This window comes from Macaca thibetana, chromosome 4 (assembly GCF_024542745.1).
Source record: "Macaca thibetana thibetana isolate TM-01 chromosome 4, ASM2454274v1, whole genome shotgun sequence".
Classification (NCBI taxonomy): domain Eukaryota; kingdom Metazoa; phylum Chordata; class Mammalia; order Primates; family Cercopithecidae; genus Macaca; species Macaca thibetana.
This window is the reverse complement of record NC_065581.1, coordinates 36,918,191-36,930,894: the sequence shown is the minus strand read 5'-3', so window position 1 is coordinate 36,930,894 and position 12,704 is coordinate 36,918,191. Positions and strand designations below refer to the sequence as shown.

At 40.9% G+C, this 12,704-nt stretch overlaps 1 protein-coding gene across 4 annotated transcripts in view; it reads right to left on the bottom strand.

Moving 5' to 3' along the window:
- Positions 1 to 356: 356 nt before the first annotated feature.
- The window catches only part of MAPK14 (mitogen-activated protein kinase 14), an 83,309-nt gene continuing 70,961 nt past the window's right edge, over positions 357 to 12,704 (bottom strand). For 2 of the 4 annotated variants that reach the window (XM_050787780.1, XM_050787782.1), the window contains exons 10-12: positions 8,441 to 8,519; positions 3,482 to 3,655; positions 357 to 2,714 (exon numbers count right to left, since the gene is read on the bottom strand). In XM_050787780.1, the coding sequence (XP_050643737.1) occupies positions 2,647 to 2,714; positions 3,482 to 3,655; positions 8,441 to 8,519 (321 nt within the window). In that variant the 3' untranslated portion in view covers positions 357 to 2,646. Of the gene's footprint in view, positions 2,715 to 3,481; positions 3,656 to 8,440; positions 8,520 to 10,851; positions 10,932 to 12,704 lie in introns of those variants that run through there. The other 2 variants (XM_050787781.1, XM_050787783.1) reach the window with 2 other exon arrangements.

The window sequence follows — 12,704 nt, the reverse complement described above, 5'->3', positions numbered from 1 at the left end:
CATTCTTAGCAGACTACACCAAACGAGTGGTGGGCCAGATTTGACCTTCAGGCCACAGTCTGCTGAGCCCTGTCGTTTCGGCCACTCTTACCTTTGCGTGTAGATAAGACAGGCCCCAGTGCTTAATACCTTGTCATTTGCTCCTTGCTTTACCCATCCACAGCAAAGACCTGGATACTCTTCACCAAAAAATGTACAACTAAGGAGCTTTATCAACATTTTCTAAATGTTAGGAGTAATATTAAGATGTGTCAGACAAGTATGCCAGGTCACAGTTTAAAGGATATTGATATAATGCCATATTGTGCATTAAATAAAAACAAGAGGAAAATATAATAAACTTGAGAAACTCACTGAATTTGAAAAATAGGCTTTATTTTAACCAGTGGTATTGTCTGACATCCTATATGGCATAACTGATTACAGCCAAGTTCATGGATACAAATAAAATAGCAATTTCCCTCATTCTCTCTTTTGTTTTCTGTTCAGAGAAATCAGGAGATGGGAGCATTATGCTCAGAAACCGAAGAGCTCTTCCGAGAGCTCCAGCTTAAGAGTCCAGGCTTCCGGAGCATGCAGCCTCCTAACACGTATGTGGTCACATGTGCAAAGACCTTTATTACAAAATATTCAGAGCAGTATTTCTGAAGGAAATCACACTAGCATTTACAACCAAAACATGGCTGACAAAATTCATCTTGCTGTGGATGGTGAGGATTTGAACTGCAATAAAGGAGATGAGGCCTTTACGTTCACTCTCCTTGAAAGGGGGAGAGTCCCGGCTGAGAGGGAATCAACATCAGTCTGTCTCCTTCCTTCTTGCTCCAGTTGACTCGGGGGTCCACCCGGTCCCTCTGGAGTACGTTTATCACTGCACTGATTGAGAAATGGAAACACCGTGGCCCAAATACAAGATTCTGTCACACAGCCAACACTGGAAGTGACTTTATACTTTCTTATTACACAAAAGGCTTAAATATACGAGTCCTCATGTAGAACAAAATGCCTGAAATTCAGCAAATTATGAAAACAACTCTTCTCCACCCCTGAGGATATTTTATCTTTATAAAGTTGAAAATACAAAATATTAAAATAATTTGCCCTTTCTCCCCATCAAAAGGAATCACATTTTCAAAGGATTCCTGCAATATACAAAATTCTGAAACAAAATTTATTTCTCCCCAAACCAAGAAGTCAATGATAAGCTGCCAAGAAGACCCTTTTCCATAGAGGAGTGGAAAAGACACCTTGTTACTTTTTTATTTTAAAGTAATCATATTTAGAGGAAGATAGCAGTTTTCTGGCCTTATGGGCTTTAATTTTTTACTTTGATTTTCAGCATTTCTTAGCATTAGTTATTGGGAGTGAAGAGAATAACTTGTTTCTGAAGTTTGGGATATTCCTGGGAAAAGCCCTGATCTTTCCCATGATAACTCCTCAAAAATAGTTGGTTGAAAACAGATGGCATGAATGAAAATGCTGTACATCCATCTGTTCCTCTTTTCATGATTTTCACATCAAAAGCACCTGAAGTATCAATTGTGTTCAACACAGAATAGCACTAGGGGCTGAAGAGAGGATGATGTCACTTGCCATAATATCAGCTGAGGTGACATGGGATCTAAACTACCCAAGAAGTCTTCACTGGCAAACCTGCCTGACACCAGGGCCTCCTGAAGAGAGCAGGACAAGCAGCTGTGCATGCTCAAATAGCAAGACATGCAAAACACATCCTCACTCTGCTAGAAATAGAGTACACAGGAAGTACATGACATCAAGAACCTGCTTCTGACTACTGGGGCAGATATTCAAGAAACCTCTGCACCAAAGGTGAAGGGTAAGCAGAGAAATGGCAACACCTGGGGGTGAGGGAGAAAGAGAGACGCACATATACGCATGCACTCACATGCACACATGACCGCCTCTGAAGGCTACCTGGTTACTCCGGGCCCACAAGCAGCCGTCCAACAACCCTCTCGACTTGCCCAGCTCAGAACTTCAGCAGCTGCAGTCTTTTAACTATCTACACTTTCTTCTCTCCTTTTAAGGCACAAACATATTTACAGTTTCAAATACACCTGTCAAGATCTGAGAACCATACGAAGCAAGTTAATCACAGGCTAGTGCACAGAAGCCGGTTGGTCCTTTTTGGCTGTACGCATCACTGAGGGACAGCGTTGGGTCTGAAGCAACCAGAAGGTGTGGGCCTTCTCTTGTGCCACTGTGGGATGTTGTCAAGTCTATGCCCCACCGTCAAGGTGGGGGTCACAGGAGAAGCCAAAGTGGCAAAAGCATGACCAGGATTGGGGACAATTCATATTTTTTTACTTTGCATTGAACATATTCCTAAAAAGACAGCAGCTTGCCTGCCTGAGCCAACTCTCAGAAAGAAGAGCAAGGTGGAGGCTGCCCTGAAGCATCCACAACCTCATGTAAAGTCACTGTGATCATAGTTTGTTCATATTGTCTTACCTTCCCACAAAGACAAACACACACATGCACACACACTAACACGCGCACACACACCCCCTTCCACCATGGAGGAAATCTCTGCAACAAGAGGCACTTGAATGATATTTGGAGAGTTCCCGTGAAAAGGCCTTCCCCTCACAGTGAAGTGGGATCGACAGAACAGAAACCAGGTGCTCAGGACTCCATCTCTTCTTGGTCGAGGGGCGGTGGCACAAAGCTGACGACTTCATCATAGGTCAGGCCTAGACATCGGGAAGGAAAAGTAAGACGTGAGAGTTTAGGCTGTTCTCTTTGCTGGCGAGCACTCTGACTTCACTCAAGATCCTTCCTCCCTGTCCAGGTAGTGGTATGATGGGCTACCTCACAGCTTGTATGTAATATTCTAATGGAGCACGTTATCACACAGAAGTTCGAGGGACATAGAAAAGAACCTTTTTTTTTTTCTCATGTTTTTCATTGCTGAATGCCTCTTAAGTTCTCTACGGAGGTGCTCAAGAATGAAAGAGCACTCTCACAAGCTACGGCAACAGATGGTCTTGGCTCTTTGGATTTAACTGGAGTTCTGAACTTGTGTTTTATGGAAAGAATATGGGACTGGACACAGGATCCACGGGTTCCATTCCTGGCTATGTCCCTAACTAGTTCTAAGTTAACTGATAAGACATAAATTCTCTTTGCCCCAGTTCTACTAACTGTAAAACTGTAAAAATATCCTATTCTTTACTTAGCTCAGAGAGATGTTGTAAATGCAATAACTCTGAAAACCTCAAATCTCCATGCAAAGCTCCTGTATGTGAGGGGCTGTGCATAAAATCAGACCAGATGTTAAGTATCTCAAAGGTCCAGAGAGTATCACTGTCTACAACACTTTCCACCAGAGAACATATTCATTCTGCATTACAGACCTCAACTACAAGCTTTAGCAAGTTGGTTATGACCATTCAGTTTTTATTTTTCCCACCGCTTTCGGTTAGTGGTACAAGATGTTAATCCTACCCTTAGGACTTACTTTTCCACTCATCTATAAGGAGGTCCCTGCTTTCAAAGGACTGATCATAAGGATCGGCCACTGGTTCATCATCAGGATCGTGGTACTGAGCAAAGTAGGCATGTGCAAGGGCTTGGGCTGCTGTAATTCTCTTATCTGAGTCCAATACAAGCATCTTCTCCAGCAAGTCGACAGCTATCAGTACCATAGACAGGAAGGAAAATAGTTTTTAATATGTTACAAAAAAGTATGCCTTATTAAGCAAACATAGTTTTGACCCTTCATATCCAAACAAGGAATTCTCCTCCAAAAATACCTACTCTAGGATATACTGGCCCTTTTCTCCTTTACGTGTGTGTGTGTATCTGTATTTTGTATGTTTAAAATGTTTTATTTTTGATTCGGGGGTACGCGTGCACATTTGTCACATGGGTCTCACGGATGGGGACTGGGCTTCCAGTGTGCCCAATAACCAAATAGTGAACATTGTGCCCAACAGGTTATTTCTCAACCCTCACCCTCCTCCTGTATTTTGTATTTTTAAAGAACATGTTACTAAAGAAGAATTTTTTTAAATGACTAGGATTGTGTTTGAACAGGCTTTTGTGGAACGTCAATGTCAAACTGCTACCAGTGTAGTCAAACTGTATAAAAACAAAAGCCTACAGCTACAGTAATCTAGAATAGGTAGGCAGGACTGTTTTTTGTGTGTTTGTTGTTGTTGTTTTTTGTCGCCCTTCGCTGTTTATTTACTAACATAAGACAAATAAATATTCATCAAACAGATCTTCAAACAGTGAATAAACTGGGGGTTTTACATGGTGATGGGGGTGAGACATGGTATTAAAATCAAAGGGAATTTTATTTTAAAAAATTTCACTATGAAAAATTTCAAATATACAGAAACAGAAGAGTAAAAACAAGGATAAAGTGAACACTCACATGCCCAGCATACAGATTCAACAATTAACATTTTTGTATTTATTTATATGTTTTTCTGAACTGTTTTAAAATAAAATTATAGACATGATACTTTACCCTCCCCAAATATTTCAACACAAAGACATCTTCCTATATAATCATAATACTGTTATCATCTCTGACAAATAATTTCTAAATATCATCTAAAATCCAGTTCATGTTAAAATTTCTCCAATTATTCCAACGTTGTCTTTTAGAACTAGTTTGTTCAAACCAGGATTCAATTAGGGGCCATGCACTGCAACTAACTGGATTTCTTTAGTCTCCCTTAGTCTAGAATAATCTCCTTACTTCTAAGCCCTGTTCTTTCCCGATTCTGATCTGAAGAGACCCTCTGGTTGTCCTGAGAATGACTGTTTCTCGGGATGTGTCTGATTTTGCTTCTTTTGCTGTCATGTGTCTATACCCTGCTTTCCACTATCCCCTGTACTTCCCAAAAACCAGAAGTTAGGTAAGAATCAGGTCAAACATTTTCAGCAAAAATACAGGTGATGCCATGCATGTGATAATGCATTAAGGCCATCTGTCCCACTACTAATGAACTAAAATTGGTCACTGGGTTAAGATGTTTCCCCTTTGACCAAAGCAAGTAATCTGTGGGATATTTTGGTACCAAATAAATATCCGTTCCTTTCACTTATGGCTTTTTGCATTCACTGGGTTTCCTTTCCAAAAGCAATTATTTCTTTCATAAGGGGTTACAAAATGGTGATTTGTCTAACTCTGTATTTCAAATGAGTATTTTTGTGTTTCAGCATGGCAGCACTTGGGAGGATAAATACTGCCATATAACCAGTTATCACTGTGGTGAAATAGGCTTTTGAGACTTTGCAAATTACTTCTTAAATGTGGAGCGGGTGGGGGTAAATAGTGAAGAGGACAGCTTTCTATGGAGATCGACTGCTGTGTATACTGGAGGCTGTAAAACACCCCTGTCCTACAGCTTGAATTCCAGAGTAATCCACTGGAGAAATATGGGCTTCAGGGGGATACAGAAACAAAGTGAATATTCATGTGTCAATTCAAGTTCATTAGTTTACACTTTACAGTACAGTACTAGGTGAATGCCTGGATTATATATACATATATTCTTCTGATGGTCTTCTCTTCTTAGAAAAAGAAACCTTATCAGCTGTTGATTTTATAATTGAACACAGATTATATGACAAGTCTCTATTACCCCTAGGGTAAAAACTACCATGTTCTTATAACCAATAAGGTCAGGGGCAAGAAAAAGATTCCTCAAAGATATTATTAGCTGGGCATGGTGTTATGCGCCTGTAGTCTCAGCTACTTGGGATAGGGAAGAGGAAGGATCACTTAAATGCAAGAGCTTGAGGTTTTAGTGAACCATGACTGTGCCACTGTACTCCAACCTGGGTGACAGAGTGAGATGCTATTTCTTAAAAAAAAAAATCTTGACAGATAAATATATACACTAACATCAAGGGGTAATTTAAGTTTTAATTCATGTTTTGGGAATAGCAGTGAAACAAAGTCAGTGGCTGACGAAACAGAGCTGTTAATATTTATATTGCTGGCATGTTCCTGCTCAGTTAATATGCTGGGCATGAGCTTGTGAGAGTAACACTGTACTCCATCTGCCCGGCAAGGGGAACCTCATTATATGACATCACTGTTTGGCAATGGGCTGTAAGGCACGTTTAAATGCTGAGAAGTACAGTGCTGAGCACCAGATGGACCAAAGCCTCCTTTCAACTCATTGGCAAAGTGGTATCTAGTTCTTTTGGCGGTTTCAACGTCATGATTTCAAAGAATGGGAAGACCTATCAGGAGCTATGTGACCTAAATAAGCTGCTGGAACACAAATATCTCCCCTCTCCCACTAAAACATGAATTAACAAATCTTTCTGAGTCCGTTAAGAGGGTGTCAGTGAGTACTGCCCTGTTTAAAACTTAGGGCTTAGGGCTGTTCTGGACAAATTCAGAACAGAATGACAGACAAGAAAGAACACAACGGGCCGGGTGCAGTGGCTCATGCCTGTAATCCCAGCACTTTGGGAGGCCGAGGCGGGCAGATCACGAGGTCAGGAGATTGAGACCATCCTGGCTAACACGGTGAAACCCAGTCTCTACTAAAGATACAAAAAATTAGCCAGGCGTGGTGGCACACGCTTGCTGTCGCAGCTACTTGGGAGGCTGAGACAGAAGAATCACTTGAATCCAGGAGGCGGAGCTTGTAATGAGCCAAGATCGTGCCACTGCACTACAGCCCGGGCGACAGAGCGAGACTCCGTCTCAAAAAAAAAAAAAAAAAAAAAAAAAAAAAAAGAAAGAACACAACATCTTTTCCCAACATCCTGTAGTACTTAAGGCTCAAAGAAAGCTTCTCAGCTCAAATAAATCATACAAAGTCAATTAGAGCATGCCAGGGCAGATGCAAACCTAAACCAATCTCAGTAGAATCGTACCTACCCCTGATGAGACTGTGGATTCATCCTTGGGCAGGAGAGCAACCCAGCTGAGATATGACATACTCTCCGTCTCCAAGGCTGACACGAACTCATCCACAACTGCCCAATACTTCAAAGAGCATGAGCATCTCTGCTATTGTAAGAATTATCACTGCGACACTAAAATTCCTCTTCATAACCACTATGGATGAAGTACTTAAAAAGGTAAAATCACCTAGCCTTCACCCCAGCTTCTAAAGAAGTCAGCATGGCTGTCGGCCCTCAAAAAGATAAAACTAAACCTGAAGCATAGCTGCCAAGACCCTTAAGAAGACACATGACCCACACAGATGCAAAGAAATGCAGTGAGATTTTAAAACATACCACGCAATACAATCTTAAGAAAAGTGAGAAGGTGGATTATACTCGTTATCATAGCATAGCTCCCTTCCCTATTGTAGGGAGGTCCTGGTCTGATCTTTCTGTGTCTACCATTAAACAGCACTGTCCACTGCCCTCTTCTAGAGTCAGGGAATGAGGCTCAGGCAAAGCAGCTTTCAGGGACCATCTGAAGCACACATCAGTCCTCCCCTTCAAAGAATATAGTCAGCCAGGCATGGTGGCTCACATCTGAATCCCAGCACTTTTGGAAGTTGAGGTGGGCAGATTGCATGAGCCCAGGAGACAAAGATTAGTAGATGGTGAGACCCTGTCTCTACAAATAATTCTTTAAAAAATTAGCCAGGCATGGGGATGCATGCCTGTAGTCCTAGCTATGTGGGAGGCTGAGGCAGGAGGATCACTGGAGCCCAGGAGTTTAAGCCTGCAGTGAGCCATGACTGTGCCACTGTACTCTAGCCTGGGTAACAGACTGAGACCCTGACACTACCAAAAAAAATAATAACAATAATAATAATAATAAAGCAATTGCATTTTTAGCCAAGGCAACACATATCTTCAACTGCCACCATCACTTCCCTCTGCCAAGGATCTTGAAGGCATATGAAGCCATTTCTTTAAGTTTAGGTAGCAAATAAGCTCCACAAAGAGGAGAGGATAGTTACACCTCTGAGGGGCAGAGAAAGAATAAGGGAGGGGAAAAGTTCATGTGTGTGGAAGATGACAGGATCTGTAGCAACGGCAGCTACCGACAGAGCAGAGCACCCTGCAGGGAGTTCCTGGGTGGGTCCTCTAAACACCCACCTGTACTTCAGTGGTTTTTGTCCTCCACTCAGGGACACCATGAATCCACAGCAGTTGTGAACAAGCTACAGCTTTCTTCTGTATCTGCTTCTTCCTGCCTCTCCAATCCTTTATCTCAACATTCCTATTACTTTCTCTCCTTTCTCCACTGTACCTGCCCATTCCCCCGACCCCAAGGTCTGTGATCATTTAAACATATAAGCATCTCATGTAATTAAAAAAAAATCTGACAACACAAATAGATAATAAAAGCCATATTTATCACCTTCCAAGATTCAACTAATGGTACGTTATTTGGTCAAAAGGAGAAACTCTTCTTCATATCCCCAATTTATATCATAACCAATTCAATATCCATGAGGTGAGGATATTTTCAACTTACCCAGGGGATTGGCACCAATAAATACATTCGCAAAGTTCATCTTCGGCATCTGCGTCAAAGACTGAATATAGTTTCTTGCCTGAAAAAACAAGGGTTTTCAGAATTACTTTGTTCAATAATGTTACTTCTCTCAAAGAAAGAATCTTGGTCCTGCTAAGGAACGAGTGTTAACTGACAAAGTCCACTAACTCCAATGTTTATAACTGTCTTTGATAAAACTTCTCCCTTACTGCCATCCTAACTTCCTAGTTATGATCATCACCTTCTTTATTCCTGCTATCTCTCACAGTTGCATTTCAAGTGAACGAGAATACTCATCAATCAAATTCTCTTTCATCAGGTTTCTGATCACAGGATGAGAAGTTTAAAAACTGAGGCCGAGATATGTAAGAAGTAGCCCTTTCTGAGACAGCCTTCTCAAAAAGCTAAAATTGTTAGAAGGGTTGGTATTCCCAAAGTAAGTCTTGGACCAGCAGTCTTTTGATAGTGCTGACTTCAGTAGGTGCTCTTAGCACATCAAAGGACATCAATATTAAACCTTGCTAACAAAGTAACACTGGTAACAAAAAAGTTAATATAAACTTAATATAACAGTCCTACCTCACAGGGTTGGAGTGAAGATTAGAGATAACAAACCTAGTACTTTCTTAACACAGTACTTGGTTCCAAGTGAGAGTTCAAGAAACATTATCTGCTATCCTACTATGACCTTCAGAGAAAAGCAAAGTCTGCTGTCTATCTTAACCACCTTTTTAAAATTTCTGTTTTAATACAGTCCAACAGTAAAAGTATGTATGTATATTTATGTTTACACATACACACACAAGGTTGTAAAAAGTTCTGGTTGCCCAGACACGGTGACTCACGCCTGTAATCCCAGCACTTTGGGAGGCCAAGGAGGGCAGATCACTTGAGCCCAGGACTTTGAGACCAGCCTGGGTAACATGGTGAAAACTTGTCTCTAAAAACACAAAAAATTAGCCAGGCATGGTGATGCATGCCTGTGGTCCCAGCTACTTGGGAGGCTGAGGTAAGAGGATCACTTGAGCAGGGAGATGGAGCCCAGGAAGCTTGAGCACAGGAGCTTGAGCACAGGAGCACAGGAGTGAGCTAAGATTGTGCCACTGCACTCCAGCTGGGGTGACAGAGTGAGATCCTGTCTTAAAACAAAACAAAAACAAAAACAAAATCTGGTTGCTTGGGCAAGTTCACCTTATTTATTAAAAAAATTTTTTTAGACACACAGTCTCTGTTCTGTTGCCTACGCTGGAGATCACTGGCACAATCACAGCTCACTATAGCCTCAAACTTCTGACTCAAGCAACCCTCCTGCCTCAGCTTCCCAAGTAGCTGAGACTGCAGGCGTGTGCTATCATGCCGTAATTTTTAAATTTTTTTGTAGACCTGCAGTATTGCTGTGTTGCCCAGGATGGTCTCAAACTCCTGGGCTCAACTGATCCTACCATCTCAGCTTCCAAAGTGCTGAGAATTGCAGATGCACGCCACCACGCCCAGCCTTCACCTTCTTAATGATTGCATGTGGAGTCAGGAGGAAAGGTCTGCTTTGAAAAGCAACTGAGAATCTTTCTGATTTGAAAAGAAAGTTGTAGGAATTGAATATATAAATGGCTGTAATCCCTTTCTACTTGAACATGTAAATAAAAAGATGAAGGGAAAACAGGTAAGAGACAATTATCTCATTCAGAGAACAGTCATCCCTTTAATAAAGATAAATCAACAGATGACCTGAATATAGCCGAAGTAGAAACAAAGTTGCTGGGAGGGGCTCTCTGTGATGCCAACCCGGTTCCCCAAAATATTAAGGGTATCTTAGAAAGAAAGAAGTGCCCCAATGACCTCTGATAATAAAACAAGAGTTAGACTAAGTAGTTAAGAATAAAGAAGGTACCTAACTGTACCAAAGTGTTTGTATTTATTTTATATTATTTGTGTATTTTCTTTTAAATATAGTATGTATAAGTACTGGATATTTCAGTTTTGTTTTGTTTTGTTTTTAAATAAAGAATTCTCTTTTGGTCATTAAAAAAGTGGATGAATTAGAAAGCATGCTAATGGACTTCAGTTAACTACCCTTCTGATAAAGGACATGATAGTAGCACACCCTAGCTACAGGCATAGCACCTAGAAAGAAACCGCCTCACGAGCACTAAATTCACAAAACCAAATATAAAAATAACAATTTTCCATTTACAAGCTTACTAATTATATCCCCAATCTCACAAGACTGGATGACATTTTATCCCAAAAGTCAACATCTTGCAATAGCACATAGGCAGGCCTCCAGGCACATGCAAGCATCCAGTGATGTTAAAAACTGTTGGTTATACAGTGGCAATAAAATGAGAACGTGGCTTCAGTGCAACATCCCTGTACAGTCTCTTTGTTCTCACCTCATGGCTTGGCATCCTGTTAATGAGATAAGCGGGGGGTGTTCCCGTCAGACGCATAATCTGCTGAAGCTGGTTAATATCTTAGATGCCTAGTCAAGGGCATTGTTAAACATACAGTGCAAAAAATAATTTTCAACTCAAGTTTTTAAAAAGGTCAAAAAGCCACCCCTAAACAAACAAAAAAACCTACCCCCCATTCACCCTACCCGAGGACCCAAGGCTGCATTGTTAAAGCTTCTGTGAATGACATGAGTCGCTTCTGTGAATGACATGAGTAACTAGGCATGTAGTCAGTGACTGGCCATGCAGATAAGAAAAATTACTTTTCTTTGGTTTTAGCATCATCTTTACTGTTAAATATTTTAGGTTCCCTGGAAACAGACTGCCCCTTGATCCAGGATGCCAGCCAGAGAACTGTTTTCAAGTACTGACGGCCAAAACCTGTTTGTGGGAGAAATATAGATGATTCTAAAATTTTTGACTCAAACTTTGAACAAAATAAAATATCCAACATATCCATTCAAGAAAGAGACTAAACTTTTGCAGCAGGGGTTCTCCAAGGCACCATCCCTCCGAATTAAGATACACGTGGGCATCTGGGTTAATAAGCAATGCCACATTTCAAAGATATTATTTAGTGGTACATTTAAAATACTTGCCACAAACACAAAATGGTAAATGAAGAAAGAGGAGACGGGCAGAAGGTTAGAGGCTAATGGCAAAGGCAAAACAGAAGTCACAGGCTGCTGACAGTGTTAAAGCATGCCACATGATTTCCTCCACAAGTCTCTTCAACAAGCGAACAGACTAACCTCACTTAACAAACAGGTGGAGGGAAGTCTGCAAAATACTCTGCAAGTATCTGACAAGGGCAGAACTATGAGATTTTCTATACGTATAGGCACATATGTAAGCTGTACCACAACTTCTCTCTTTTAACTGTTCTATCAATGTTAATACAACTCGCCCTCTTCTAAAATGTAAGAACTGTTTATCATGTTCCTACTAAGAGCAGAAGTGAGGAGATTTTAAAAATCTTCAATGTAATTCAATAAACCCCTTTTCTAGTCCTTTTCTTGTTAACTACTAATTCCCTCATTCAGGTGAAGCATCATCTTCAATAAGCACCATGGCCAAGCAATTTTACTTCTTTGTGGCTTTCCCAAATAATTTTTCTACTTTAGCTCGTCCTCTGAACTGAACTCCCTAGTGGTCAGATGACTTAGCAGTAATCTGTTTAAGGCTGGCCACAGGGAGAGAGCTAGAGCCATGTGCTCCACGCTGCCTTTCACGCTCCCTAAACCCAAAGACAGAGGCCAGTAAATTCCAAAAGAGGTTGTAATTACACTTTGATTTGTGGTCCTTTTAAGAAACGTACCAGATCCATACCAGATGATGGAATTCTTTGTTTTGTTAGGAGTTTAGGAAACAGAATTTAGAGTTACCTTTAACAAATCACATAACAAATGACACTTTTCATGCCAAGAGAAGTAACAAAAAGGGGCCACAAAATAAACCAGCAATAGCAATATACCAGTTGGGTCTTAAAATGTAAAAATCCTCCACTTCTCCTTCCTTTCTGTGAACAATACCTGGCCTGCGCATTTTCTGTCTTTGTCTCCTTTAGTCAAAGAGGTTATTTTTTATATCCCCTTTCTGTCAAGAAGTTAGAAAGATTCTATTTCTGGAGGAAAATATGAATGAGTCAGGTCTTTGCTTTTTTATCTAATTTAATTAATTAGTTTATTTATTTTTAAAGACAAGGTCTTGCTCTGTCACCCAGGCTGGAGTGCAGTGCACGATCACCACTTCCTGCAGCCTCAAACTCCTGGCCTCAAGTGATCCTCCTGCCT